Source organism: Chiloscyllium punctatum, chromosome 23 (assembly GCF_047496795.1).
Source record: "Chiloscyllium punctatum isolate Juve2018m chromosome 23, sChiPun1.3, whole genome shotgun sequence".
NCBI classification, from domain to species: Eukaryota; Metazoa; Chordata; class Chondrichthyes; order Orectolobiformes; family Hemiscylliidae; genus Chiloscyllium; species Chiloscyllium punctatum.
Window position 1 is genome coordinate 72,659,538 of NC_092761.1, and position 27,551 is coordinate 72,687,088.

General features: G+C 40.3%; 2 protein-coding genes and 1 long non-coding RNA gene across 9 annotated transcripts in view; 2 read left to right on the top strand and 1 right to left on the bottom strand.

The window, feature by feature from the left end:
- The window catches only part of thyn1 (thymocyte nuclear protein 1), a 22,889-nt gene extending 21,441 nt beyond the window's left edge, over positions 1 to 1,448 (bottom strand). For 2 of the 4 annotated variants that reach the window (XM_072593184.1, XM_072593181.1), the window contains exon 1: positions 1,129 to 1,229. The gene's annotated coding sequence lies outside the window, so the exon portion shown is untranslated. Of the gene's footprint in view, positions 1 to 1,128 lie in introns of all 4 variants that reach the window. The other 2 variants (XM_072593185.1, XM_072593183.1) reach the window with 2 other exon arrangements.
- anapc13 (anaphase promoting complex subunit 13) lies at positions 1,194 to 10,211 on the top strand. Of its 3 annotated transcripts, none has more exons than XM_072593189.1 (4): positions 1,194 to 1,268; positions 6,853 to 6,960; positions 7,654 to 7,768; positions 9,148 to 10,211. In XM_072593189.1, the coding sequence occupies exons 3-4, from the start codon at positions 7,670 to 7,672 to the stop codon at positions 9,271 to 9,273; spliced, it is 225 nt and encodes a 74-aa protein (XP_072449290.1). In that variant the 5' UTR covers positions 1,194 to 1,268; positions 6,853 to 6,960; positions 7,654 to 7,669; the 3' UTR covers positions 9,274 to 10,211. The 3 variants fall into 3 exon arrangements, with proteins under 3 accessions (XP_072449290.1, XP_072449287.1, XP_072449289.1); XM_072593186.1 differs by lacking the exon at positions 1,194 to 1,268 and adding an exon at positions 1,780 to 1,894; XM_072593188.1 differs by lacking the exon at positions 1,194 to 1,268 and adding an exon at positions 3,722 to 3,766.
- A 5,799-nt stretch (positions 10,212 to 16,010) lies between these two features.
- LOC140494145 (uncharacterized) lies at positions 16,011 to 26,515 on the top strand. Of its 2 annotated transcripts, XR_011963914.1 has the most exons (3): positions 16,011 to 17,570; positions 22,103 to 22,231; positions 25,188 to 26,515. It is a non-coding gene; the product is annotated as an uncharacterized lncRNA (long non-coding RNA). The 2 variants fall into 2 exon arrangements; XR_011963913.1 differs by lacking the exon at positions 16,011 to 17,570 and having other exon boundaries at positions 20,972 to 22,231.
- Positions 26,516 to 27,551: the final 1,036 nt, after the last annotated feature.

The following is a 27,551-nucleotide window of genomic DNA, read 5'->3' on the forward strand; positions in this document are numbered from 1 at the left end:
TTGTCAAAGGTACTGTTAAGTGGAACTCTGTCCTTTGTTACTTGAAATCTCAGTCTTTCAAAGTCTTCTTGAAGAAAATGCTCAGCCAATCCTCATTTGTTAAAATTATTATTTAAAAGAAAGCAAAAATGTTAATGCTAAAGAACAAATTTCCTCAACGTAACTTTCAAAAAATGTGTGCACTTCTAGTATTTTATCTTTTTACTACAAATTTCCAATATTTTTACTAATTTTCTCAATTTCCCTTAGCACTGTTGGTTGCCATGAACAATAGGTGGAGGGATGCTCAGGAGCATTTTCTAAAATATATATTTTCATAAATACTACTATTTTTGAACACACATTAGATTCCTTCCTTCAGTAAAACTGAAGGCTCGTGCAGATGAACTGAGCAAAAACCATTGAGGTTGAGGCGTTCTACTATAAACAGTGTTGCTTGCTATTAATGTCAATCATCGGGAACCTCGGATGTATTATCCTAACAACCCAGTTGTCTTTAGTACAAATGCCCACAGATGCTGAACATAACCATTTCTGGAGGGTGGTGGTAAACTAATATTATTTGTCTGTAGATCCAGAGGTCTGGGTTAATGTGTTGGGCAACTGTTGGAACTTATGTTTAAATTCAACTAATAGGGTTTTACAATCTGGAATTGAAAGCTAGTGTCAGGAATGGTTCAATTAAATTACCATTGGTGAACCAGATGGAGTTTTAAGACAATAAGACCATAATTGGAGCAGAAGTAGTCCATTCAGCCCATCAAGTCTGCTTCACCATTCAATGAGGCTTATCTGATGTTCCTCAACTCCATTTTCCTCATGACCCTCGATCCCCTTACTGATTATAAATCTGTCCATTAAACTATTTAGTGAAAAGAAACATATTGTCTTTACAGACAAAAGTCCCTCTGAAATATCATGTTAAACGGAAATTAGAGACGACCAACAGATGCTGGCCATGCTCCTGGTACCCACATTTCACAGAACCACAGAGAAGGCCATTCAGCCCATCAAGTCTGTCCCGCCAAAACTACACTAAAACTACTCCAGCCACACCCTTGTATGTTACATTTTACTGTAAATGTACTTTTTAAAGGTTGTGAGGTTAGCAGCCTCCATGCCACTCACCAACGAAGGGACTCCCGCCTCTGTCACTAGGCAACCGCTTAAAGGGGAAGGTCGACCCACCTTAAAGGGGATGGGCTGGACCTTGCGATTATTCATCGGCACTGACAAGAAACAGACTAAAATAAGTCACGTCGGAGGAGGTAGAGAATGGGGGGAAAAATCATCTGAACTGGCGGGAAATAAAATATCATCGAAATAAAGGGCTGTTCGCTCAAGGACGGAGCAGCGCGGGCGCGCGGAGAGAAACAAAAACCATCGCCTCAACCCCCGAGAGTGTTCACCACAAACACCGTCCCCGCGCCCATTGTTCACTGACTGTGGCCGGACCGTTTACCGAGGGGGACCGGGAGAGTCCGGACCGTTTACCGGGGGGCACCGGGAGAGACCGGACCGTTTATCGGGGGGACCGGGAGAGACCGGACCGTTTACCGAGGGGGACCGGGAGAGTCCGGACCGTTTACCGGGGGGCACTGGGAGAGTCCGGACCGTTTACCGAGGGGGACCGGGAGAGACCGGACCGTTTACCGGGGGGCACTGGGAGAGTCCGGACCGTTTACCGAGGGGACCGGGAGAGACCGGACCGTTGACCGAGGGGGGGACCAGGAGAGACCGGACCGTTTACCGGGGGGGACTGGGAGAGTCCGGACTGTTTACCGAGGGGACCAGGAGTGACTGGACCGTTTACCGGGGGGACCGGGAGAGTCCGGACCGTTTACCGGGGGGACCGGGAGAGTCCGGACCGTTTATCGGGGGGGAGCAGGTTGAGGTGAGTTCTTGTGGGTGGGAGGTTCTTGGTTTCTTTTTAGAGAAACTATTTCCATGTGGAAGAGCAGCCCATTGTCAGCCCCCCCCCCCCCATCCCTTAGATTTGTAACTAATGACAAAACTGTTCACAAATCGAATAGTCACCTACACGAGAACAGAAATAGCTGGAGAAACTCAGCAGGTCCTGCAGCATCTGTGAAGAGAGAAACATAGTTAACGTTTCGAGTCCAATTATCCTTTTTCAGAATGACATCCAACTGGATTCATTTACCTCGTTTAACTCAATGGACTGTGAGGTTGCAAATTGGAGTCTGGAGATCAGGGAAGATGTAGTGACTTACATTAATGTAACATATTAAATGTCCAGACAGGCTCGCAGCCACTGAACTAATTCTGAAGTTAACATAGATGTACTGGATACACAGAAATCACCTACAAACAGTACATGTGCAAGTGACCAGTTTTTTTTTGTTAACCCAAGGGATGTGGAGTATTTGATTAAATGCTTGGCACATAAGATAATCAAGACTAATGGAAATTGAAGGAAATGAATTAGTACTGTTCCCACTGAATCTGTGTTTAGAACTTGTTCTAGTCATAGAGATGTACAGCATGGAAACAGACACTTCGGTCCAACCCGTCCATGCCGACTAGATATCCCATCCCAACCCAATCTAGCCAGCACCCGGCCCATATCCCTCCAAACCCTTCCTATTCATGTACCCATCCAAATCCCTCTTAAATGTTGCAGTTGTACCAGCCTCCACCACATCCTCTGGCAGCTCATTCTATACATGTACCACCCTCTGCGTGAAAAAGTTGCCCCTTGGGTCTCTTTTATATCTTTCCCCTCTCACCCTAAACCTATGCCCTCTAGTTCTGGACTCCCCAACCCCAGGGAAAAGACTTTGTCTATTTATCCTATCCATGCCTCTCATAATTTTGTAAACCTCTATAAGGTCACCCCTCAGCCTCTGACGTTCCAGGGAAAACAGCCCCAGCCTGTTCAGCCTTTCCCTGTAGCTCAGGTCCTCCAACCCTGGCAACATCCTTGTAAATCTTTTCTGAACCCTTTCAAGTTTCACAACATCTTTCCGATAGGAAGGAGACCAGAACTGCACGCAATATTCCAACAGTGGCCTAACTAATGTCCTGTACAGCCACAACATGGCCTCCCAACTCCTGTACTCAATACTCTGACCAATGAAGGAAAGCATACCAAACGCCTTCTTGACTAGGCCTTTGAAAAAGAATTTTTTAGGGAAGGACAACAAATGCTAGCCTTGCTAGTGATGTCCAAATTTGATGAATGGTGATAGCAAAAATAACATCTGTGATGAAGGAATTGAGCTATGGGGAGTGTTGGTATAATTATGTTATTTGAAAATGAAATTGAAGGTTCAAAGTTTGGGAGAAGATTTGTAACTTGGGTGCTCGTTGTTGTGATGCTGTTCGCCGAGCTGGGAATTTGTTTTGCCAACGTTTCGTCCCCTGTCAAGGTGACATCCTCAGTGCTTGGGAGCCTCCTGTGAAGCGCTTCTGTGATGTTTCCTCTTTTGGGGAAGACTAGAATAAAGGAACATAACCTCTGAATTCAACTTAAGTGCATCTGTGAAAATGTTGCAAAAGCTAAAGATGCAAAATTGATTGAAGGAGTTTAAACGAAAAGACTGTTAGGAAACATTTAGAAAAAAAGTAAGGGATTAAAAACAAATTGCTCAAGAAACTCAGGTCTAGGAGCATCTAGAGAGAGAGAAACATAGTTAATCTTGTTCTGAAGAAGAGACCCATAGGTTTCAAAATATTAACTCTGTTTTCCTCTCCACAGATGGAGAGATGCTCGTAAAATAGTATCGACTCAATGGGCTGAATGGTTAAGTTTTTATCTGATAAATTTATCTGCCACACAGTATTCATTGAATTAGCTGTCAATGCATCCTAACCATTCCATTGACCTAACTGATAAAGAGAAATTGTTATTGTACATACTCAGAAAGGCAAATTACACCAATGTGTTTTATATTTGGGTTCTAAGTTTTCTAGCTGAGCTGGAAGATTTGTTTTCAGATGTTTCATCACCATGCTAGGTAACATCATGAGTGAGCCTCTGTTGAAGTGCTGGTGTTCAGTGCAGCTTTCTATTTGTGTGTAGTGGTCTGTTGTGGTGGGTCATATCACTTCCAGTTCTTTTTCTGAGAGGTTGGTAAATGGAGTCCAATTCAATGTGTTTGTTGATGGAGTACTAGTTTGAATGCCAGGCCTCTAAGAATTCCTGTGCGTGTCTTTGTTGAGCCTGCCCAAGATGGATGTATTGTCCTAGTCCCTCATCATCTACGTCTAAGGATACTAGTGACAGTTGCTCATTATTTTGGTGGTTAGTCTGTGCTCGTGTATCCTGGTGGCTACTTTCCTGCTGGTCTGTCCAATGTAATGTTTTTTGCAGTCCTTGCAGGGAATTTTGTAAATGACGCTCGTTCTACTGGTTGTTGGTTCAGGGCCCTTTAGATTCGTCGAGAGCTGTTTCGGTGGGCTGCCATGATGCCAAAGGGCTGGAGTAGTTTTGTCATCATCCCCGAGATGTCTTTAATGTGTGGTAGTGTGGCTAGAGTCTCTGGGTGTGTTGTGTCTTCTTGTTTAGATTTGTTGTGTAAGAATTAGCGGACTGTGCTTGTCGGGTACCCATTGTTCTTGAATACGTTGTATAGGTGTTTTCAGCATCTTGTAGTTCCTGGGTGCTGCAGTATGTTGTGGCTCATTTAAATAATGTCCTGATGCAGCTCTGAATGTGAGTGTTGGGATGATTGCTCCTGTAGTTGAGTATCTGATCTACGTGTGTCGCTTACCTATAGACACTGGTCTGCAGCTCTCCATTGGTTTTTCACTCTACTGTGACATCTAGGAAGGGGAATCTATTGTTGTTTTCTTCCTCTTTGGTGAACTTTATACCAGTAAGAATGTTGTTTATGTCTTTGTGGATTTCTTCTAATTTGTTCCATTTCATGATGACAAGGTGTCATCCACATAATGAACCCAAAACTTGGGTTGGATCTTGGGGAGGGCTGTTCGTTCCAACCTCTGCATAATTGCTTCTGCCAAGAATCCTGATATTGGTGATACGATGGATGTCCTGTTACCTAGAACATAGAACAACACAGCACAGAACAGGCCCTTCAGCCCATGATGTTGTGCCGAACATTTGTCCTAGCTTAAGCACCTATCCATGTACCTATCCAATTGCAGTTTAATGGTCACCAATGATTCTGACTCTGCCACTCCCACAGGTAGCGCATTCCATGCCCCCACCACTCTCTGGGTAAAGAACCTACCCCTGACATCCCCCCTATACCTTACACCCTTCATCTTAAATTTATGTCCCCTTGTAACACTCTGTTGTACCCGGGGAAAAAGTTTCTGACTGTCTACTATATCTATTCCCCTAATCATCTTATAAACCTCTATCAAGTCACCCCTCATCCTTTGCCGTTCCAATGAGAAAAGGCCTAGCACTCTCAACCTATCCTCGTACGACCTACTCTCCTTTCCAGGCAACACCCTGGTAAATCTCCTCTGCACCCTCTCCAAAGCTTTCACATCTTTCCTAAAATGAGGCGACCAGAACTGCACACAGTAGTCCAAATGTGGCCTTACCAAGGTCCTATACAGCTGCAACATCACCTCACGACTCTTGAATTCAATCCCTCTGCTAATGAACGCTAATACACCATAGGCCTCCTTCCAAGCTCTATCCACCTGAGTGGCAACTTTCAAAGATCTATGAACATAGACCCCAAGATCCCTCTGCTCCTCCACCTTACTAAGAACCCTACCATTAACCCTGTATTCCGCATTCTTATTTGTCCTTCCAAAATGGACAACCTCACACTTGACAGGGTTGAACTCCATCTGCCACTCCTCAGCCCAGTTCTGCGTCATATCTAAGTCCCTTTGCAGCCGACAACAGCCTTCCTCACTATCCACAACTCCACCAATCTTCGTATCGTCTGCAAATTTACTGACCCACCCTTCGACTCCCTCTTCCAAGTCATTAATAAAAATTACAAACAGCAGAGGACCCAGAACTGATCCCTGAGGAACTCCACTTGTAACTGGGCTCCAGGCTGAATATCTACCTTCTACCACCACTCTCTGACTTCGACTTGTTAGCCAGTTCTCTATCCAACTGGCCAAACCTCCCATTATCCCATGCCTCCTGACTTTCCGCATAAGCCTACCGTGGGGAAACTTATCCAATGCCTTACTAAAATCCACGTACACTACATCCACTGCTCTACTCTCATCCACATGCTTGGTCACCTCCTCAAAGAATTTAATTTGTTGATTTGTTTGTTGATCTTGTTGTTGAAGGTAAAGTGGGTTGTGAGGTACAGGTCTACAATTTTGAGGGTGCTGTCCTTGCTGATGGTGTTGGTGTTGTCTAATATTTATGTCTTTGGTTTATCTAGTAGTGCAGCCAGTGTTTCTTTGGCTAGGGTGATGCTTATTGTTGTGAATAGGGCTGTTGTATCGAAGGAAACCATGATCTCGTCGTCCTCTACCTTGGTATCTTTGATGTTTAAGAATTCCTGGGTGGAGTGGATGGAGTAGCTTGAGTCTTCTATTAGGTATTTCAGTTTACGTTGAGGTTCTTTTGCTCGTCTGTATGTTGGTGTGCTCTGAAGTGACACTACGGGTCTGAGGGGGACCCCCTGTTTTGTGTACATTTGGTAATCTGTAGAAATGGGTGTGTTGGACCCTTCAGGTTTCATTGTTTGGAGGTCTGTCTTGTTAATTTCACCTGTCTTGTGGAGTTTCTTCAGTGATGCTGTATTGTAAATCGATCTAAGTAAAAGTCTTGCATTTCATTAGTACTGTTCACAACCACCAGATTTTACAATGTGCTTTGAAGCCAACTAAGTACTCTTGCAATATAGTCATGTAATTATTTTTACTCTTTTGCAGGACATGGGTTTCTCTTAGGCCAGTATTTATTACCTATCCCTAACTATCTAGAAAGCAGTTAGGAATCAACCACCTTGTGCGTCTGAAGTGATATCTCAGCCAGACCAGGTAAGGATGCAGATTTTCTTCCCTAAAGGGCAGTAGTGAACCATGTCAGTTATTATGACAGTCAACAGTGATTATACAGTTACCGTTATGGTATCTCTCTCTTCCAATTTTTTTATTGAATTCAAATTTCACTGCTATAGTGAGATTCAGAATATTGTCTTGTGGTATTTGTTTAGGGTTCTGAATTGCTACTCCAGTGACAACACCAGTAGGCCGCCACCACTCCATTTGTACAGAGCAAGCTCCCACAAGTAGCATCATAATTAAGTATAGATAATCCTTTTTTGTGGTGATGTTTGAAAATTGGATGTTGAACACGATGCCCGGATCACTCCCCTGCTTCACTTGTGGATAGGTCAAGAGCATCCTTTACACCCATCCGAAAGAAAAAATTCAGCATCAGTTTAATATCTCGTCTGAATGACAGCACTTCCCACAGTGCAACTAACTGTAATGTCAGTGAAAGGTTTCATGCTCAGGACCTTGAGTGGCACTTTTAACACAAACTTTCAATTTGGAGGTGAAAGTGTAACTAACTGAACCACAGCTTATAAGAACATGGGGTGTGACAGACTCATTTCCTTTGAATAAAGAACTAAGGAGCTCAAAATATCAAAATGAGTCAGGTGAGATACATATGCTTTATGTTTACTAAATCCCATATTTTTTGTCTTGTGTTTGTGCATACTTCAGTGCCAACAGAGGATATATGGACAGTGAAGTACAAAGAGATGGCAGAATTCTGGACCTTATTGATGATGCATGGCGTGAGGACAAACTGCCGTATGAAGATGTGGAAATACCACTAGTATGTGCCGAATCCGTTCTTGTGTAGTGTCTTAAATAATAATAATTGTATGAAGGCGCATCATTTTGGAATGCAAAAACAGTTAAAGTGTGAGAGCAGCCTCTATACGTATGTGGCAAAATGAAAGCAAGAGAATGACTGCCTCCTATTTTGGCAAATGAAGCAGACTTTTCTAGTTTTTTTGTATTGATTCCAGAAATTTTTTTTTAGATTGTAATTGTCTCAGAAAAGTCAGCCACTGTATTAGACACATTTAACCAAGAAGCAGGAAGGGAAGCTGGTGGAAAAGTATAAAGGGTGTTGATGGAAAGGCAGGAAAGTGGAGTTTGAGGGGTATAAGATCATCTATGATCATATTGAATGGTGGAACAGATGCAATGGGCTGCTGTGTCTTATGGTCTATAATCTTAAATTGTTGTTTATTATTTGGTATTGCTGTGTTTCTATCTTTTTTTTTAAAATGTGTGTCACCACGTTCATTCATGTGAAGGTCATTGGGAAATTTGTGAGAGTCATTAAATTGCTCCTTATGCACTAAACATCTAGAGCGTGCTGGAATTTTTTATGGTGTTAACATCCTTTTTTTCTGCAAGTAAATTCTGTTTAGAAGAAGTTGTTTGTTGAAATTTCACATACTACACCATTAGGAGTTGAAGTAAGCAAGCTCTACTTGTTAGTATCCCCTGGGTAATTAAAGCATGAAGTGGCCCGTTGCCATAGAAAATCTGTCGAGGCATAACAGAAGAAATTCCTGACAAAGGGCTTTTGCCTGAAACATCGATTTTCCTGCACCTCGGATGCTGCCTGACCTGCTGTGTTTTTCCAGCACCATACTCTCGACTCTGATCTTCAGCATCTGCAGTCCTCACATTCTCCCCATAGGTAATTTAGCCCTACATGCCAGCTCTACCATTCAGTGAGATCATGGCTAGTGCCCTATTTCAGACCACTTTTTTTTCCTCCATTATTCCTATATTTCTCTTTTTGTTTAATATGTAGAAATCTATCAGTCTCAATTTTGAAATACTCAATGACTGACCCTCCACAGCCCTCAGGGGCAGAAAATTTCAGATATTCATTTTCTCAGTGAAGACCATGCTTTTCTTCTCAGTTCTAAATGGTCTGCCTCTTATTTTTGAGATTGTGTACCTGCCTCTAGGCACCAGAGCCAGGAAAATATCCTTCCAGCACCTGCCCTATTGATCATTGTAAAAAATTTGTATGTTTGAATGAGATCACCTTTCATTCTTCAAAACTCAAACGATCATAGGCTCAGTGTATTTAATCTTTCCCCATAGGACAATCCCTGGAACCCAGGAGCTAGTTTCATGAACTAAGACAGCAATCTTAACAATTCCACTCTTTCTTTGTCTTTGTAGAGTGAACTTCCAGAACCTGAACAGGATAATGGAGGAACGACTGAATCTATTAATGAACAAGATATGAAATGGACTGATCTAGCTCTACAAAACCTGCATGAAAATACCCCCTCTGCAGGAAGCTAACATTATTACAAACATAGGCTTATTTCTCTATTACCATATTCTTCTCTTGCCAGATGTGTTGCTGTCAGAGAGCTTGGTCTCAAATGAAGATGTACTGTCAGCCATGGTGTCTATATCATTGCCAGTGTTACAAATCAGAACTAAAACTTGACAAACACATTCAGTTTGTCCATGAAGAAGTATATGCATAATAACAAAAATACATATTTAGCTGTCAAAATTTAGCCCTACTTATTTTAGCATTCGAGTAAATAACTTATTTTTATTGAATAAAACAATAGGAAAACAATGCTGTGTTGTGAAAATAATTCCCATGATAACGGAATGTTATTCCCTCATTACAACAGGATTTCACCTTAAATGATCCTGTTACAACAGATTTCACCTGTTTAGAAATAAATAAAAATATTATGAATTGCTGCACTGGGTTGCAGCATTAAATTCTATAATTCATTGTAGTCTTATCACAGGAAAGCATTTAACATTTTATGTCAGTAAAATAGGTCTGGTTCCAAATTGTGAGATGAAATACTCAAGGAATAGAGTCGTTCAGCATGGAAACAGACCCTTCAGTCCAACTCATCCAGACATCGCAATCTGACCTAATCCCATTTGCCAGCATTTGGCCCACTAAGCCGTTCTATTCTTATGCCCGTCTGGATGCATTTTAAATGTTGTAATTGCTGCTGCCTCCAAATGCCTGCAAGCATCTGCTGGAGCCCAGTGAGATTTCAATCAAATTAATGTAGTGCAATCAAGAGTAGTTTAAGTAATATCACTTTTGAAAAACAATGCTTATGTTTGATTTTTGAGTTTTATAAAGTCTTTCAGTTGGATTTTAGAATGCTTGAGGCTATCTTTGTAAGAAGTGACTGTGTTGCAGCTTTGATTTTGTTTGTTGCTAAAACTACAATAAAATTTTAGCAATATAAAGAGAACTGATTCTAGCAAATAATTCTTTGTCCAATTCAGGGTGTAAAATGTCAGTAATTGTGACAATTGTTAGTAAGAAATAAATGTGTGAAATTAAGTAATCAGCAGTCTGTACTAGAAGATGCTTTTATTAATATAAGCAGTGTCATGTGAATGGTAAATATGGGCTACGAAGTGTCAACTTGTATCACTTGATTTTAAATTTGAGATTTTCAGAGCCTAAAATAGTTTTAAAAAGACATCACTAACCTAAATTAGCTACACCAATCATCTGCCCACAAAGTGAAGTAAATTCAGAAAATCACTGGAGACATCAAAACAAATTGATAGAATTAGGCTTCAAGAAACTCATCTTTTCAGTTTACACTTTTATGAAAAGTTGCATATATATTGGAATTGAAAGGTTGGCTGTAAATATCCAGCTTAGAAAAACAAAGTAGCCAGAATTGGGAATACAGAAATCTACTATATTTTAGTAGCTGCTTAGCACAGTAGCAGACAGAAAGAATAATTGATCATCGAGTTTCAATAGCAAAAACAGGAAGTCTATTTCCCTCTTTCTTCCTCATCTTGAAAATAGTGTTCAGTGAAACAATAAGCCAGAAAACAACTATTTATTGAGAACTGATTTCATTGCATCTGAGAATATCAGTCTCCAGGTAAACAATAGTGGTTCCAGGTCAACAACTCCATGATTCTTAAGAATTTAAACTGTAACTTTTAAAATTCTTATCTGTAACCAGATACTCTTTAAATTTTAAACTTGTGTATATGTGTTTGATGTTGCATTTTATTGATCTTTTGAATGGCAGAGCAGGCTCGAGGGACTGAACAGCCTTCTCCCGTTCCTATTTCTTATTATGTTATTGAAGCAAACAGTTAAATATTCACAGAGCTGAGAGTTTACATTCTACTTCCAGATCCTAATAATCTAAATAAGTTCTGTTTTGATGAAAGTTGACATCAAATTAACAGATAACAGGAAACGTTTACATTGAAAGAGTCAAGAATGACTCAAATGGAAAACAAGCAGATGTGAGACTGTGAAAGAAATCACTGAGAAGGAAGAAGTCAAATAGAGTGAGCTCATGCAAAGACCTGGAATATTATTAAAGCCAGACGGCAAAATGGATGAATTCAGAAAAGCTTTAAAAAGTAATGACAGAAAAAATAAACGTGAAAGAGAGAATTTAGACACCTCAACGAAGATTAGATTCCCTACAGTGTGGAAACAGGCCATTTGGCCCAACAAGTCCACACCAACCCTCGGAAGAGTAAGCCACCTCGACCCATTTCCCTTTGACTAATGCACCTAATACTATGGGTAATTTAGCATAGCCAATTCATCTGGCCTGCACATCTTTTGGATTGTAGGAAGAAACCAGAGCACCTGGACAAAAACGGAGAGAATGTGCAAACTCCACACAGACAATCACCCGAGGAATTGAACCTGGGTCACGAGCACTGTGAGGCAGTAATGCTAGCCACTGTGCCACCCACAGTGCAATGGCTTTGAGTGCAAGAATGAATTGGACATAGGATTTAAAAATGGAAGCTGGAAACAAATGGAAATGACAGGGCTGGGAAATTGAACAGAATCATCAACCCTTTCTGATATGTGCATAATAAGGATAACTTATTAAGCTATTTTCAAAGTTGATAGATTATCAAGGCCAGAGTAAATGCATCTAAGGATGCTGATGGGAATAAGAATGGAAATCACTAAGGTAGTGACCAGAATCTTCTTAAAGGTGGTGCCACAGGACTGGAGAATTGCAATTGCTTGCACCTTGTTCAAAAAGGAATACAAGAATAAGTCTAACAGTTACAGGCTAGTTATTTTAACCTTGACACTAGGAAATCTTTAGTAAATGATAATCTGGGATAAAATCAGATATGTAGACAAATGTACATTAATTAAAGGATGCTAGTATGGATAAAGGCAAATTAAGATTAATTTGTTTGAGTGATGAAGATAACAAAGAGGGTAAATGAGGGTAATGAGAATATGGACTTCCAGAAGGTATTTCATGAAATGCCACATAATAGATTTGTCAGCAAAAGTCAAGCCCATGAAATAAAAGGGAAAGTGATAGCATGAATACAACGTTGACAGTCATAAGAACCAAATTAGTGGTAAATGTTTGTTTTTCAGACTGGTGGAAGGAATGCAGTGAGTGCACCCAAGGTTGGTAATAGGACCTTTGGTGTTTATTAATGTCCTGGACTTGTTTGTTCAGGATGTAGTTTTAAAGTTTGCAGATGACATGATTTGGGTGATCTGTTAGGAGGGTAGTGGGAGATTTCAAGAGGAGGACATAAACTGGTTGAATAAGTGGACATGTGTAAAATTATACAGTTTGTTGGGAGGACCAAGAAGAGCCAATAAAAAGAAATGAAAGGACATTCAATAAGATGACTGATCTGATAATGTTCAAATCCACTTTCCTGCCTTTTTCCCATAACTTTCGATTCCCTTACTCTCTATCTCAGCAATGAACATACTTAATATCACAGCTGTGACAGTCCTCTGTGATAAAAATTCTGCAGATTCACTACCCTATAAATTCCTCCTCACCTCTACCTTAAATGTGTAACACTTCATTCTGAGATTATTTCCTCTGGTCCTAGACTCTCTCACAAGATGTTGTCTGCATCTTCCCTGTCAAGTCCCCTAAGAATCTTGCATGTTTCAATAAGGTTCCTACTCATTCTTCTAAACTCCAAATAGTACTGGCCCAACCTACTCAACGTCTCCTTATAAGGTCTTGTATCCAGCCATTGTACAATGTGCTAACCCTCAGAATTATCCCAAGACATGTTGTTGGCAAACTGCTCAGAGAATCTGTAATAAAAGCAAAATACTGTAAACGTTGAAATCAAAAATTAAGGAAAACAAAATGATGGAGCAACTCAGCAGTTCAGGCAGTATTCCAGGAGAGAGAATTAATGTATTGAGTCCCATGTGACTCTACTTCAGAGCTGTAATGTTTTATTCTTCTAAACACAAGGACAAGGAAAGAGTGTGGCATCATAATTCATCTAGGTCTTAAATTGCATCACAATCATTTCAGCTAAAGCCCAATCATTGTAATGTGACATTATCCCAGCATTTAATTTTAAACAGCTAACTGATGCGCTTACATCATAGATGTAGCCATAGTAACACTAATATTCTAGGATGTGCTAATTTGAATTGCAAAGTAAATCGTGAATAGTCAGTAAGTCAGAAAACTTGATAAAAATATGTTAAAATTCTGAAACTTTGTTTATTACTCTGACTCTATCCATGTTTGATACTTTGTAGCAGTAGTTTTCTCCTCTTACAATATAAACAAGGTATGTAATAATAGGGCAAAGGTCAGATAATTCCATGGAAGAGGTAAGCAGAAGAGAAAATTGTAAGTACTTGGTAGGCCTTGTTTTAAAAAAAATTCTCAACAAAAAATAAGTTGCTTTTTAAAAGACATTAACTGGAAAAACTAATCTATATTTGAGTATTTCTATTTATTGTATTTGCAATATATTAAATATTAATCATTAAAATTAAAAAGTAAGAAAGCTTTATGAATTAGCTGTGACTAGAATCGTCAAATTGCCTCTAACAATCTAGCTGTTTTTACCCTTTATGATAAAGTAGTTTACTGAAACTGCTGAAGCCAAAGGATACTGCAACTCTGTCCAGAAAGGCCCCAGTTTCCGTAAACAGGAACTGCTGAATTAGGCCCATGGCTAGTTGGTTGCTAAAGGAATATGGACATTCCTTGCTAACATTGTAGTTATAATCAGTAGAGGAAACTTAACAATAGACATCAATCATCCTGCCATTTGCGTTCAGTGGTATTGACCATCAGCAAAGGTAATGAAAACCTTGTAGATTAAGTAAATGCAGAAGTTAGAAACAGAACTGCATTTACCATAGAGGCTTGCACCTATAAGTTGAAACAGCATTACTAGCATAACAGAACACTGATGCTATTCTTTTTCTGAAGTTGGACCCATTGCCTTGGAGCTGAAAATGTGTTGCTGGAAAAGCGCAGCAGGTCAGGCAGCATCCAAGGAGCAAGAGAATCGACGTTTCGGGCATGAGCCCTTCTTCAGGAAGGGCTCATGAAGACTCCTGAAGAAGGGCTCATGCCCGAAACGTCGATTTTCCTGCTCCTTGGATGTTGCCTGACCTGCTGCACTTTTCCAGCAACACATTTTCAGTTCTGATCTCCAGCATCTGCAGTCCTCACTTTCTCCCATTACCTTGGAGACATTCAGAGAACAACCATGAAGATGAATCATAGAAACCCTACAATGTGGAAACAGCCCATTCAGCCATTTTGGGCATAAGCCCTTCATCAGTAATAACCCATTCCTGATGAAGGGCATATGCCTAAATCATTGACTCTCCTACTCCTCGGATGCTACCTGACCTGCTGTGCTTTTCGAGCACCACACGTTTTGAATCTGATCTCCAGCATCTGTAGTCCTCACTTTCTCCTAGCTTTTGCATGTGTCTTTCTGTTTAAGATTTCATCCAATGATTCTGCATTTCACATGCTAAGTTTTGAGGCTCTCAAAATGAATTTAACAAAGAAAATAAAATTAAGGCAGTGTTTGACCAGGTCATGTGCTGAAAGCATACAGATTAGAGCAACTAGTTGCTGTAATAACTGCTCTAGTAATTGCTAGATCAGATGGCCCAGAACTAAACCACAGCTGGAAACCAGAGGTGTACATTAAGCAAGACATGCTAGATTTTCATTTTTCACAGTCATGAGGTAAAATATTGAACATTGGAAGACTTTAAACTTCACAGTTTAGTCAATACTGAACAGTCTCTGTGGGGAAAATGGTTTAATTCATTTTGTACATAATGTATATAGTGTACATATTGTACTGTAGTGCTAGGTAATGCATTCCTGAATTCCATTTAATCTTTGACAAGTCATAAATATCACCAGCAATTTGTAATTAGAGACATGAAGCTCATCTTGTAAAAAGCTTGTGGGTGTTCTGAGAAGGGAAATATAGAAGTGAATTCAAGTTGTTAGCATGCAGGCTTTTTCCTGAGTTTATTGATTATGTGTATAATAATTCTGGCAGTGTAAATTTATATTGATAAGAAAGATATTGGAACACCATCTGGGGGAAGAAATAGATTCGGCGATATTTAAAACAAGTAGCAGGTGGGTAGGAGAATTCCAAACTTTGATGCGTGGACTCTACTTGTTGGAGATCGCCATGGGCAGCCTGGGCTTCCATCTTGTTTTCATTAAGCACACAAAAATGAACCTCAGGAGAGGCCAGGCAGGATTGTTACCTGTATATAGAGTGAGATTTTGTTGAAGTGCTGGAGGTTCAGTCATCAGGATGGTTTTCAGGTTCTTATGCAGGAAGTAGCACTTCCTAGGTGGTGATGCCAGGATGAGGCAATTTAGAGTCATTTTGAGGCCCCCTCCAAAGAAAATGGGGCCAGGAGATTGGAAATATAGGGAAACCTCGATTATTCGAACGTGATGAGCAGGCACTATTTCGGTCGGATAATTGATTATTCGGTTAATCGAATTAATTCCTTTCCTCTGGGGCTCGGAGTTTTTAAAGTCTGCTCCCCATTCAGGAGAATGCAGCAGCACAGAGGACGCGAGGCCCCACCTCCCTGCCCCCGACTCCGTGTCCCCACCCACAACTTGGTGCAATACCTCCCCCCGCCCCCTAACCCCGTCTAACACTGCCCCCCCCCCCCCGCCCAGAACACCAGCCCCCCCGACCCCCAACACCGGATCACTGCTCCCAAAACCGCACCCCCGCTCCCAACAACCCCCCAGTCCGAACTCCTTCCAACACTGCCCCTCCGCCCCACCTCCATCCAACACCACCCCCTTGCCCCCAATCCCGTACATAACCCGCCTCCTCTCCGGGGCAGCTGGGCTGGACACCAACAACAAGACTGCTGCAAGTTGCCTTTGTGGGGTATGTCTCCAAATAACACACACACACACACGCACACAGCCACAGCCTCACACACAATGTTTAACTGCAACTTTTTGACAGGTTCCACCTTTGCTTTGTTCAGGGCAATGTTGTAGAGATTATCTAGGGACGGGGGTGGAGGTTTAGGGTACACCCCTGTGTAGAACTCCAGGGGAAGTGTGGGACAGAGAGAGGGTGGGCAGACAGTCATTTGGACGGTGCCTGTTTAATCACTGTAAACAAAAGACACGATCACTGTGGAAACACGTCTTTGATGTGATGTTTCCATCGGGACCTTGAGATCTCCTTCAGATAATCCGATTTTCAGATAATTGGTATTCAGATAATCGAGGTACCTCTGTAAACCCTCCGGTGTCAGCACTGGCATCATGCAACAATCCCCGTGTAGTGCCACTATCCAGCCATTTGCTGGGAGGCCACCTTCTTGGAACTGGCAATCTACCCATGAGACCGATGGGCCACTCTATCTCTAGCAAAGGGCCAGCAACTGGGAACATTGCTCTTTAGTAGCAATTAGAAACAGAGCCTGTGAGGACTGTAGAACTCAGTGCCTGTGAGAGTGATGGAAAAGAGTGCCTGTAAAGATAGTAGAACTCACTACCTGTGAGGACAGTAGAAGCAGGCGCGATGCATTATTTCAAAAGATGTGGATGTACCGATATTCGATTGGGGTTGGACAAAGTTAGAAGTCACATGACACCAGATTATAATCAACAGGTTTATTTGAAATCACAAGTTTTTGGAGCATTGCTTCTTCGTCATGCGAAGTCACCTTTTGGAGGAGCAGCACTCTGTAAGCTTGTGATTTCAAATAAACATGTTGCACTGTAACTTGATGTCATGTAAATCCTGACTTATTTCAAAGGTTTGGGCACTTGACAGCAATCAACTTGTGGGGCTAAGGTCACATACATTGATTTCACCAATCCTGTCCTCTCACAGTCTAATTTCTAAAAACAAAGTAGCTGAATTGCTTGTTCCTAATTAAATGATATTGCGAACAACTGTAATACCATTGTATTGGTTGGGAGCATTTAGTTCAATTAAATAATCTAGTGGTCTTCCTAAAGTATATGATTAAGAGATTAAGATTTTAGCCCTAACCTATCAGATCAGTAGTCTGGTAAGTGTCATCTATTAATAGGTTGGCTAAGGTTAAAGAGCAAAGTCTATTTATGTGTTTCTGGTTTGGGGGCTGAAATCTTACTTCAGTTACAAGAGTTTCAAAGATGTCTATTTTTATAATACTTAAATAATTGTGTTGTTTCACTCCCTTTGGAAACACAGAGAAGGCAAGAAGGATTACAAATAAGCAACTAAGCATAAGATCAGAATGAAATTCATTACAGCAGCCATCATTGTAGGTCTTTGCTTTCTCACTGGTAAGAATTTAATATATTGACCTTTAAAAATTTTTCATTAAATTAATCTTTATTGTCACTTGTTAATTAAAATCACACAAATGGAAAAACACTTTATAATCATTCCTGGGTTTATTTATAATAGGGGTGTCCTTGTACATAAATTACTGAAAGTAAGCCAAAGAAATAAAACAAGTGATTAGGAAGGCAAATGAAATGTTGGCTTTTACTGAAAGGGAGATGAAGTATAATAGAAGGAAAGCCTTGCTGTAGGACATTGGTGAAATCTCACCTCATGTATCCTATGCATCCAAATCTGTTTATAGGATGCTAAATTCTGAGGAGTTCAAGATCACAAAAGGTTAGCATGCAGGTACAACAAGTGATTAAGAAGACACGTGGTTTGTTGGCTTTTCATTGTGAGGGGGATGGGATATAGAAATAGGGAAAACTTGCTACAACTGCACAGGATAATGGAGAAAAGTGTGGTGCTGGAAAAGCGCAGCAGGCCAGACAGCATCCGAGGAGCAGGAGAGTCGACGTTTCGGGCGTAAGCCCTCCTTCAGGAATGAGGCTGCTGTGCCAAGCGTACTGAGATAAAAAGTAGTGGGGGAGGGAATTTTGGGGAGGGCCGCTGGGAATACGATAGGTGGAAGGAGGTGAGGGTGAGGGTGATAGGCCGGAGAGGGGGTGGGGGCGGAGAGGGGGTGGGGCGGAGAGGTCAGGAAGAAGATTGCAGGTCAAGAGGGCGGTGCCGCAGACCTGCAATCTTCTTCCCGACCGCTCCGCCCCCACCCCTCTCCGGCCTATCACCCTCACCCTCACCTCCTTCCATCTATCGTATTCCCAGTGCCCCTCCCCCAAATTCCACCCCCCCCCCCCCCCCACTTTTTATCTCAACCCCCTTGGCACACCAGCCTCATTCCTGAAGAAGGGCTTATGCCCGAAATGTCAATTCTCCTGCTCCTCGGATGCTGTCTGGCCTGCTGTGCTTAACCAGCACTACACTTTTCAACTCTGGTCTCCAGCATCTGCAGTCCTCACTTTCTCCCAGGATAATGGCGGAACCCAACCTCATCTGCTGTTGATCTGCTCACCTAAAGAGAGATATCTGACATTGAAAACAATTCGGCAAAGTTTCACTGGACTGATTCCTACGACAAAGCAGTTGTCTTAACAGGAAAGAATAGGCAGGTTGGCCTTATGCTCATTAGAGTTCAGAAGAATAAGAGCTGATTTCACTGAAACATAGGATTTTGAGTGGGTTTGACTGAGTAAATGTTGCGGGTATGTTTCCTCTCAAAGACAAGTGGAGAATAAAGAGGGCACAATGTGCTTTAATATAAGACAAAGTGAGGAGTAATTTCTTCTCAAAAAGGGTTGTTAGTCTTTGGAATTCTCTTTGACAAACAGAAAGTGAAGGAGGCTAAGTAATTGAATAAATTTAAAGCTGAGTCAGATAGATTTTTTGAATGATGAGGGAGATGGCTAAAAAAAATGCGTTAAGACAAAATCATTATCTTACTGAGTGGTAGCACAGGCTGAATATGCTAAATGGACTAATGTTGCTCCTATTTATGTTCATCCGTAAAAGATCTGGCCCTAGTTTTCAGCCAATGTCCTAGATAGCCCAACTCGCAACCTATTTTATCCCAATCTAAATTATCCACAAGGTGTTGAGACTTCAATTAAGTCACCTTATAAATTCCAAGTAATTTGAGTTTGCTTAACCCCTCCGTGTCATTTAGTTTTTTGACTTTTAGTTTCTTTTTAGCAAACTGCATTCCCTCAAAGACCAATGTATCCTTCCTATGATACCAAAATTACAAATAATATTTCACATATCAGCTGAAGCATGACATCTACACTCTTGTGCTCAATTCCACTTGATATAAAGGGCAGCATTAGTCTTTTAATTATTTTCTTCAACTGTTTACAATCTGTAACTAGACCTTTGGTGATCCAAACTTTGCTCCACCACTGTTTCTATCTTTTCATCATTTAGGAAGTATCCTGTTCTATCCTCGATAAGTTTGTATTTTATCCCAGTTAATATCAGGGTAAATTAAATCCCCTAGGAGAAAGTGGGGACTGCAGATACTGGAGATCAGAGTCGAGAGTGTGTTGCTGGAAAAGCATGGTAGGTCAGGCAGCGTCCGAGGAGCAGGAGAATCGACGTTTCATGAAGGCCTTATTCTCGAAACGTCAATTCTCCTGCTCATCGGATGCTGCCTGACCTGCTGTGCTTTTCCAGCACTACATTCTCGACTCTAAATTATACCCCTACAATTACCATGCTAGTTATTGCAAATCTCAGCAACTTGCCTACATATTTACTCTTCTACTTCCACAAAAAACACTGGTAGGCAAGATTTGTGAGAATTCTAAAATATTCTACAAGTATATCAAGGGAAAGGTAAGAACTAGGGAAAGCCAAGGCCTATCAGAGACCAAGGGGGCGTGAAGTCAGAGGACGTTGGTAGAGTGTTAAACAAATATTTCACATCTGTCTTTACTGGGAGAAGGATGCAAGTATACATTCCCATGTATAAGCACACACAGTCACCAAGTGCTGACAAGATTCACTAGGATGTTGCCTGGGATAGAGCATTTCAGTTTTAAGCTCAGGTTGTTTTCTTTGGAGCAGACAAGGTTTGAGGGAGCATCTGATTAGGGTGTACAGGTCGTTCTGGTATACCGCACATTTTGTCAACACGAATTGGCTATAACTCGATTGATGAATTATAGACGATGTTTGGATAACGCAAGCTTTCTACTGAACAGGTAGAGCAGTTTTCTATGGTGGTCTACAATTTTCTATAGCTCGGGGTTGTAGATGAACGCAACTATCGCATTATTGCAGAACAATCCGTACAAGATTATAAGGGATAAGGATAGGGTGCATAGAAAATGGCTATTCCCTTAGTCAAGGCATCAAGAACAAGGGGGAAACACTTTTAAAGTGGGAGGGGATTTGAAGAAGATATTTCTTATCCAGAGGGTGGCGAGGATCTGTAATGCACTCCCTGGGAAGTGGTTAAGGCAAGAAACCTCACAACCTTTAAAATGTGCTTGGATGAACACTTGAAGTGTCATAACATTCAAGGCTATGGGCCAAGTACAGAAAAATGTGACTAATGTAGATAGTACCGTATATACTCACATATAAATCAATCTCATGTATAGGTTGACCCCTTAGTTTTGGCCAAAAGATCTGGTATTTTCATATACCTCGAGCATAAGTCAACCCTAGTTTTTCAGGAGTTGCTTCCTGATTATCCCATTATATTTGTGATATTTGGTGAGAAGAGTTTTTTTACTATGAATATCAGTTTTTCATGTAAAGTGTTTATTGTATATTATTAACAGTTTCATGTGGTCTTTTTTTTTAAATAAAACACTAGCAGTCCTTTTTATGTTTTTATTTCATAAACTGTGTATTGTACAAATACCCCGGTAGATGGTCTCACCACCTGTTTGTATGCCTATTACCTTTTGTGCATATGTGTAGACCTACACGTGCTTTACCGTATTGGTAACTGGAATACGATATGACACTACCGTTCTATCATAGCAGGCAGAATGGAGACAGTTATTTTGTAGATAAATATTCAATGATGGCCATAAGTCTTTTTTTTTGTTATTTATTAATTTGTATAGAAATCTGACTTTTGTTTATCCATTTTTGACTCATGCCAGGCATGAATCCTCTCTAAAAAAATGTCTTGTGTATAAGTCGACCCCCTAATTTCAGCTTTAAAAAGTCTTCAAAACTCAACCTATACACGAGTACATACGGTAGTTTATATTTCAGTGGTACAGACTTCAATGGGCTGAAGATATTGTACTGTATGATTCTATGATTCTCACTGCTTAGACATCTGTTGTATACCTCCAGCAGTGTGATTGCCTCTTTTCTGTTCCTTAGCTCCCTCCAGCCATATTATTAGATCCTTCCATTATATCATCCCTCCTCACAGCTGTGATTGCTTATTTGCTCAATGTTGTTACCCCCAACCTTTATACCCATCTCTCTATCCTGTTGTAAACCATGTGACCAGGAGTCTTGAGTTGTCACTCCTACCCTCTGTTAAGTTGTACCTTTAAGCAACTCTGCAAGAGTTCTTTAGTAACATAGAATCATAAAATGCCCCCAGACCTTCAACACCTCAAAAGGACAGGGTAGGAATTGCATGCGAATAGCATGGTCTGCTTGGCACTCTTGAACCTGGAGAGTGTTTGTTTGTGCATTTGTATACGTGTGTCTGTGTGTGTGTCTGTGTGTGTTTGTATGTGCCTGGTTTCATTCTGGTGTTTCAATGATAAATTCATAGTTACTAATTACTTCCATGCATTTGTTGCTGCATAAATCTGGGAAAACTGGAACTTTACTGTTCAGAGATTTATATCAATAGATTTGGTTTCCAAATTACCTCTCGCAAAAATATGTTCTATAGTTTGCTCATGACATAATATCAGGACATCACAGCTCCTCACACAGAATGCTTGCTGAGTTTTATTGTATTACCATCAGTCTTTGATTACTATTACAGCTGAAACCTTGAAATGTTACCAATGTCTCAACACCAGATTAATAGAGGAATGCAATTCACAATATCAGTTATGTCCATCTAACAAATCAATGTGCCTCACCTCTGTGAAGACAGTTGGATTTAGCCAGGGTGAGTATTTTTCACTTTTGATAAAAGATTTCACATAAAAGGCATAAGAAAGATAGCTATATCCCAATATTTTCCTGTCTTGGGGATCATTCTGAATACTTCTTTTCAAACATCTATCATGTGTTTGTTATAGAATGAGAAAGTATCTACCAATAATTCATATCCATATTAAAAGTTCCTGAAAGTATCTATAGAATTTCAGGTGGCACAATTCAAATAACCAGATGTATTGAAAAGCAAAGAAAGGAAAAGGAAGTCTGATGTCAATATAGTGCTGTTCATGATGATGGAATGTTGTAAAGCATTTTTAAGCAAGTACTTTTGCTGTGTAGCAACTGTTATAGACAGACCTATATGCTATTTTAGTGACCATATTCTCTATGCTTTTGTGTGGAAAGAAACATATCTATTTTTATCCTTGAATATATATTCCAATTAATCATTCAACATCAGCCTTTATGAGTTTAAAATAAGGTTAGTTATTCTCACATACGTACCCCTGAATTCATGTAATACTACATATTTCGTCTTATACACTCATAGGAAGATGGGATATTAATAAAGATAATACATTTTTAAAAATTATAGTTAATTTGGACTTGAATTACAATTTCAATTTTCCCAGGTCATAGGCCTGTGGTTTCTTCAGTGGTGATTTAAAATTGATGTAAAGGTCTTATAAAGCAAAGGGCGCACAACAAATGGTGAGATTTCTTGGAGTCAAATATCTAGAGAGTTGACTCCCAGGTGAAATTGAAACTGTGACAGGAGAAATACTTGAGCTGCTTAATGAATTTAGCTCATTTTCAAGTCTGGTTGTAGACTATCTGATGACTGATGATGCTGGTCAATCCACTAGATCCTTGGGTGCAGTCCCCAAGGCTGAACCTATGAACACTAAGTCAACACCTCTGAGGAACATGCAGCCTAGATTGGATAGGAGAAACCATCACGGTACAATGAAGTGTTGGTAATGCTTAGTGTCATGGCCTTTTGTCCATTATGAAACATGGAAAAATCATTCCAGAATCTCCATATTTGTTAGATGTTAGTCTGTTCTTGAACAATGAGGCATGTGAATTCTACATATGTTTGTGAAGTTCCCATACCTAAGATCATATTTAATCAGATATTTGGTAGAGACTTGATACTATCTGTGCACGTACCAGATATCTCATGATTTGCACTAAACATCTTGTTATGAAGATGTGGGTATACTGTACCTTTAAGAGAGTTAAAAGCTAGCAGTGACAGCACCAAGTGTTCTCAATAAGATACAATGTAACATGTGCTCCAGTTACTGGGGTAGCTAGGGTAGCTGGTTGCCTAGAAATGACAAAACAGATTCAAATTAGGCCAATCACTTTAAATTATACCCTGAAAAATATCAAAGTCCAATCCAGTTTGAATTTAGCATATTGACAATTTTAGAAGCCAATGACATAATCCGATGCTTTGGGGGTATTAGACCCGGGAAAATTGAACAGTTGGGAGGAGAAGTGCCAAACCAACAACATCTGCACATTGCTCAGAAAATAGCTCTCTTAAAAGGTACCTTTATCAATCAGTAATCTGTGTAGCAGAATCCCCAAGGAGGAGAAAAAAAGACCAAAATACATAGAAGAATGAAAGCTACCTGGTTTCCAGATAAAAGTTTTGTTTTGTAAATTGTAATCAGGAGTTTTATCAGACTAGTATTATAGAAGGGAAGGTAAAAGATAGGTTAGAGTAAGGACTTGTAGATAGTTGTTAATTAATTATTCTATGTTATACTTTAAGAAATAAAGTTGTTAATTTGTACTTTAAATAGTCCTTGGCCACTAGTATTTTTACAGATTACTGTACGGGATAAATCTTTTCTGTGTTGCTGGTTGTAAATTAAGCAGGAATGTTTACCCCATGTCAACAATCTCAACAGCACTTTTGTGTCTAATTTCAATAATTATTGAGTATAAGTTCATAAACTGACATACCTATACCAGGCCTGACATCACAGTTGCAATATAGGAGATGCTGCTGCTAGTTTGTTTTCAGAAAACTCCCACACACAGAAATATGCTAATGATGAGATTTTCTTTGGCTGATATTGATACAAGGATAATTATTGGGCAGATTATGGATAACTCCTCTGTTCTTCTTTGAAATAGTACTAAGAAATCTTTTCCATCCACCCAGGCAGTAGATGGGCTCTTGGTTTCCTGTCTCTTATGAAAGACAGCATCTCTGATACTGCACTGGACTGAAGTGTCCCTGGTGCTGTGAACTACCAGTGCTAACCACTGAGCCACCATGCTACTACCCCAGTTACTCAGGTCAATGAATGTTAACAGGCTTTATTGAACGTAACAATGCACAAAGGATATGAAAGAGCACATCTTCTAGAACCTGATAGATTCAAGCTCCACTTCTGTGTGATTTAATGTCACTATAGTATCATTCTTTACGCACATGCTCAGTACTTCTTCTTAGAGTACAGTTATAGTTGACTCTTTATTTTACAGTCATCAGAGACTGTAGTGATGAAGGGCTAAATCCCAAAACATCAACTCTCCTGCTCCTAGGTTGCTGCCTGACTTGCTGTGCTTTTCCAGCACCACATTTTTTGACTTGGATGACAGTCCCCATCAAGCATGGCTGACCAGGAAACTTATCTGCTCTTCCCATAAGCCTTTAGGAAGGATTTCCAGCTTAATGACCACTCTGTTTGGCCTTGTTATGATCACTCCTTTCATATCCATCAGGTCCAGGAGTGGGACTTGAACCTGGAGCCTCTGATGTAAAGACAGCAGGGCTACTCACTGCTTCACATGAGCACTTGTCCATTTAGATAAAGGGAACATTTCAGATGAATACAATTTAAACAAGTAATAGCTTTAATGATTAATGTTAATTATGTTTAAAATGTTATGTAAACCAACCAATGAGAAGGTCACCTAATCTATTTATTCTATTACAGCTGGACTTGGCATTGTGAGGGTCACAAAGAAATGTTCGTATCATTCGGAGTGTACCGCTGATGCCAGTGATATAACCATTGGAGGGAGAAAAATCTTTTGCTGCTCCACCGACTTTTGTAACCTTGATAGTTCTGCTGACTACTCCAGACATAGCTGGATATTGCTAGGAAGCATTCCCACCCTCGCTTGGACTCTTCTAGAATGGACTCTCTCTACCTAAATGAGTGTAATCCAACAGCCTATGCACGTTTGGATTTCACAGATTTCACAAGAGAAAATCTGCACATTTATTTTAAACACAGAATGAGCTGTTTTCTTAGAGTGTTGTATTTATTGTTGATGTTGTTTCATTAAGGTAATGATTTCCGTCATCATTTGTCGGGTGGCCAGGTTGGAATGAATCCAGGGAAAGAGTCAATTGTCCTGGAGAATGAAAACTTCACTGAAACAGTTTGTTCATTAAAATGGAGCATCTTATTTGCAATGGTAAATTTGCATGCCCAATCAAATGTCTAGAATTAAAGTTCAAATGATCTGATTGGATCACTTGAATCCAAAAGGGAGGATTTCTATGTTACCAAGTTGCAGGCTAAGGCACGATATTTATTGCGTAGTATTGCTTTACCCCAAACTCGAAGATATGGAGTGATCACAGTCGAAAAAGAAGCAATTAATGCTCAATGTTTTTTTTAAATGAAATAATAAACATTAAGAGATGGCCCACGAGAATCCTTATCAACAATGTAAATATTTCACTGGCCATGACATTTCGCAGTAAATACTGGAGTGACATTGAAGGCTGACAAGTAAAGTATTAATGTCTCATTTATCCCTGAGTTATAGATCGATAGAATGGTTACAGCACAGAATGGGGCCTTTCAGATTGCTTAATCCTGTGTGTGTTGGCTCACTGAAAGTGCAAATTAACCAATTACACCCTATAATCCTTCAATCATTTTCTTTTCAGACAGTGACCCTATTCTCTTTGGAAGGCCTTAATTGAATCTGCCTCCAGAACATTCTTAGACAATGTATTACAGATGCTAATCATTCCCTCTGTTAAATTATTTACTTCCTAATGTCATTATTGCTTCCATTGCCAGTCACCATACAATTTGTGTCCTCTAGTCCTCAATTCTTCTGCCAAGAGGAACTGTTTCTTTCTAACTTACGTAGATCCCTCATGCTTTTAAATACCTCTATCAAATCTCCTCTTTATATTCATGGAAAAAATTTGTTATTCAAATGCGATCAATGTCTGTACAGTGGTGTCCAAAGTCGAAGAACTTACACATTTATAAATTGAAATAAAAAGTATTTAAATTAAGCATTTGTTTGGTTATTCACTAAATTGTGTCAGAATCATGGTCTTCATGCTGTTCCTCTTCTTCACCATCAAAGGAGGAGAAATTTACTTGATGCACAGGCTGATGTTTTGCAGAGCAACACAATCATTGGCTTGTGCTAGCCCCAGCCAGACTGGAAATAGTGATCCTGCAGTCATGATGAAGGTTACATCATGATAATCAATTCCACTGATCTATCATTCTTGTAACAAAATAATTTATCGAATTATTGCTGATTCCAAATGGCACAAGGCTTGAACATGTTCTGTTTATTTGCAGAGAACAGCTGCTCGAGTCTGAATGAATGCCACTTCCAGCAAGTGTAAATGAACTGCCTGAAATGCTTGACTTATCTAGAAGCGTGGGGCTTCTATAGTTCCACTTTGTTTTCTCCAGGACATTGCCTCGTCCAAGCAGAGTTGACTTGTCAACAATCAGCACCCCTTTCTCTCCTGTGGAACAAATTGTCATGTTTGTTTCAAATCTGGCATTCCTGCATTTGTCCTGATATACCCAGGACAAAGTGTTTCAGCAACATTCCTCTCTTTTCAGCAAGATTCAAGCTCTGTACATCTAAGTAGCAATTATCATGGTATCATCAAATCCCTACAGTTTGGAAGCAGGCCATTCAGCCCATCGAGTCCACAATGTCTCTCCGAAGAGCACCCAACCCAGATGCCTTCCCTCTTTACCCTATCTCTAACCCTGTATTTCTCGTGGCTAATCCACCTAGCCTTTACATCCCTGGAATCAGTCTAGCTCAGTTGGCTAGATTGTTGGTTTACAGAGCTGTGTGATGCCAACAGCGTGGGTTCAATTCCCATAACCAGTTTGAGGTCACCATGAAGGACTCTCCTTCTCAACCACTTCCCTTGCCTGAGGTCTAGTGGCCCTCAGGTTAAATCACCATCAGTCACTTCTACTCTCTCTCCTACGACGACACAACACACAACATCCCTGGACACTATGGTCAATTTAACATGGCTAATCCATCTCACCTGCATGTTTTTGGACTGT

What these genes read in the sequence shown, in the direction of transcription:
- anapc13 (XM_072593189.1), top strand. Translation starts at nt 7,670, where the DNA reads ATGGACAGTGAAGTACAAAGAGATGGCAGAATTCTGGACCTTATTGAT. An exon ending in AAGATGTGGAAATACCACTA is followed by an intron (nt 7,769 to 9,147) that starts GTATGTGCCGAA and finishes TTGTCTTTGTAG; the next exon opens with AGTGAACTTCCAGAACCTGA.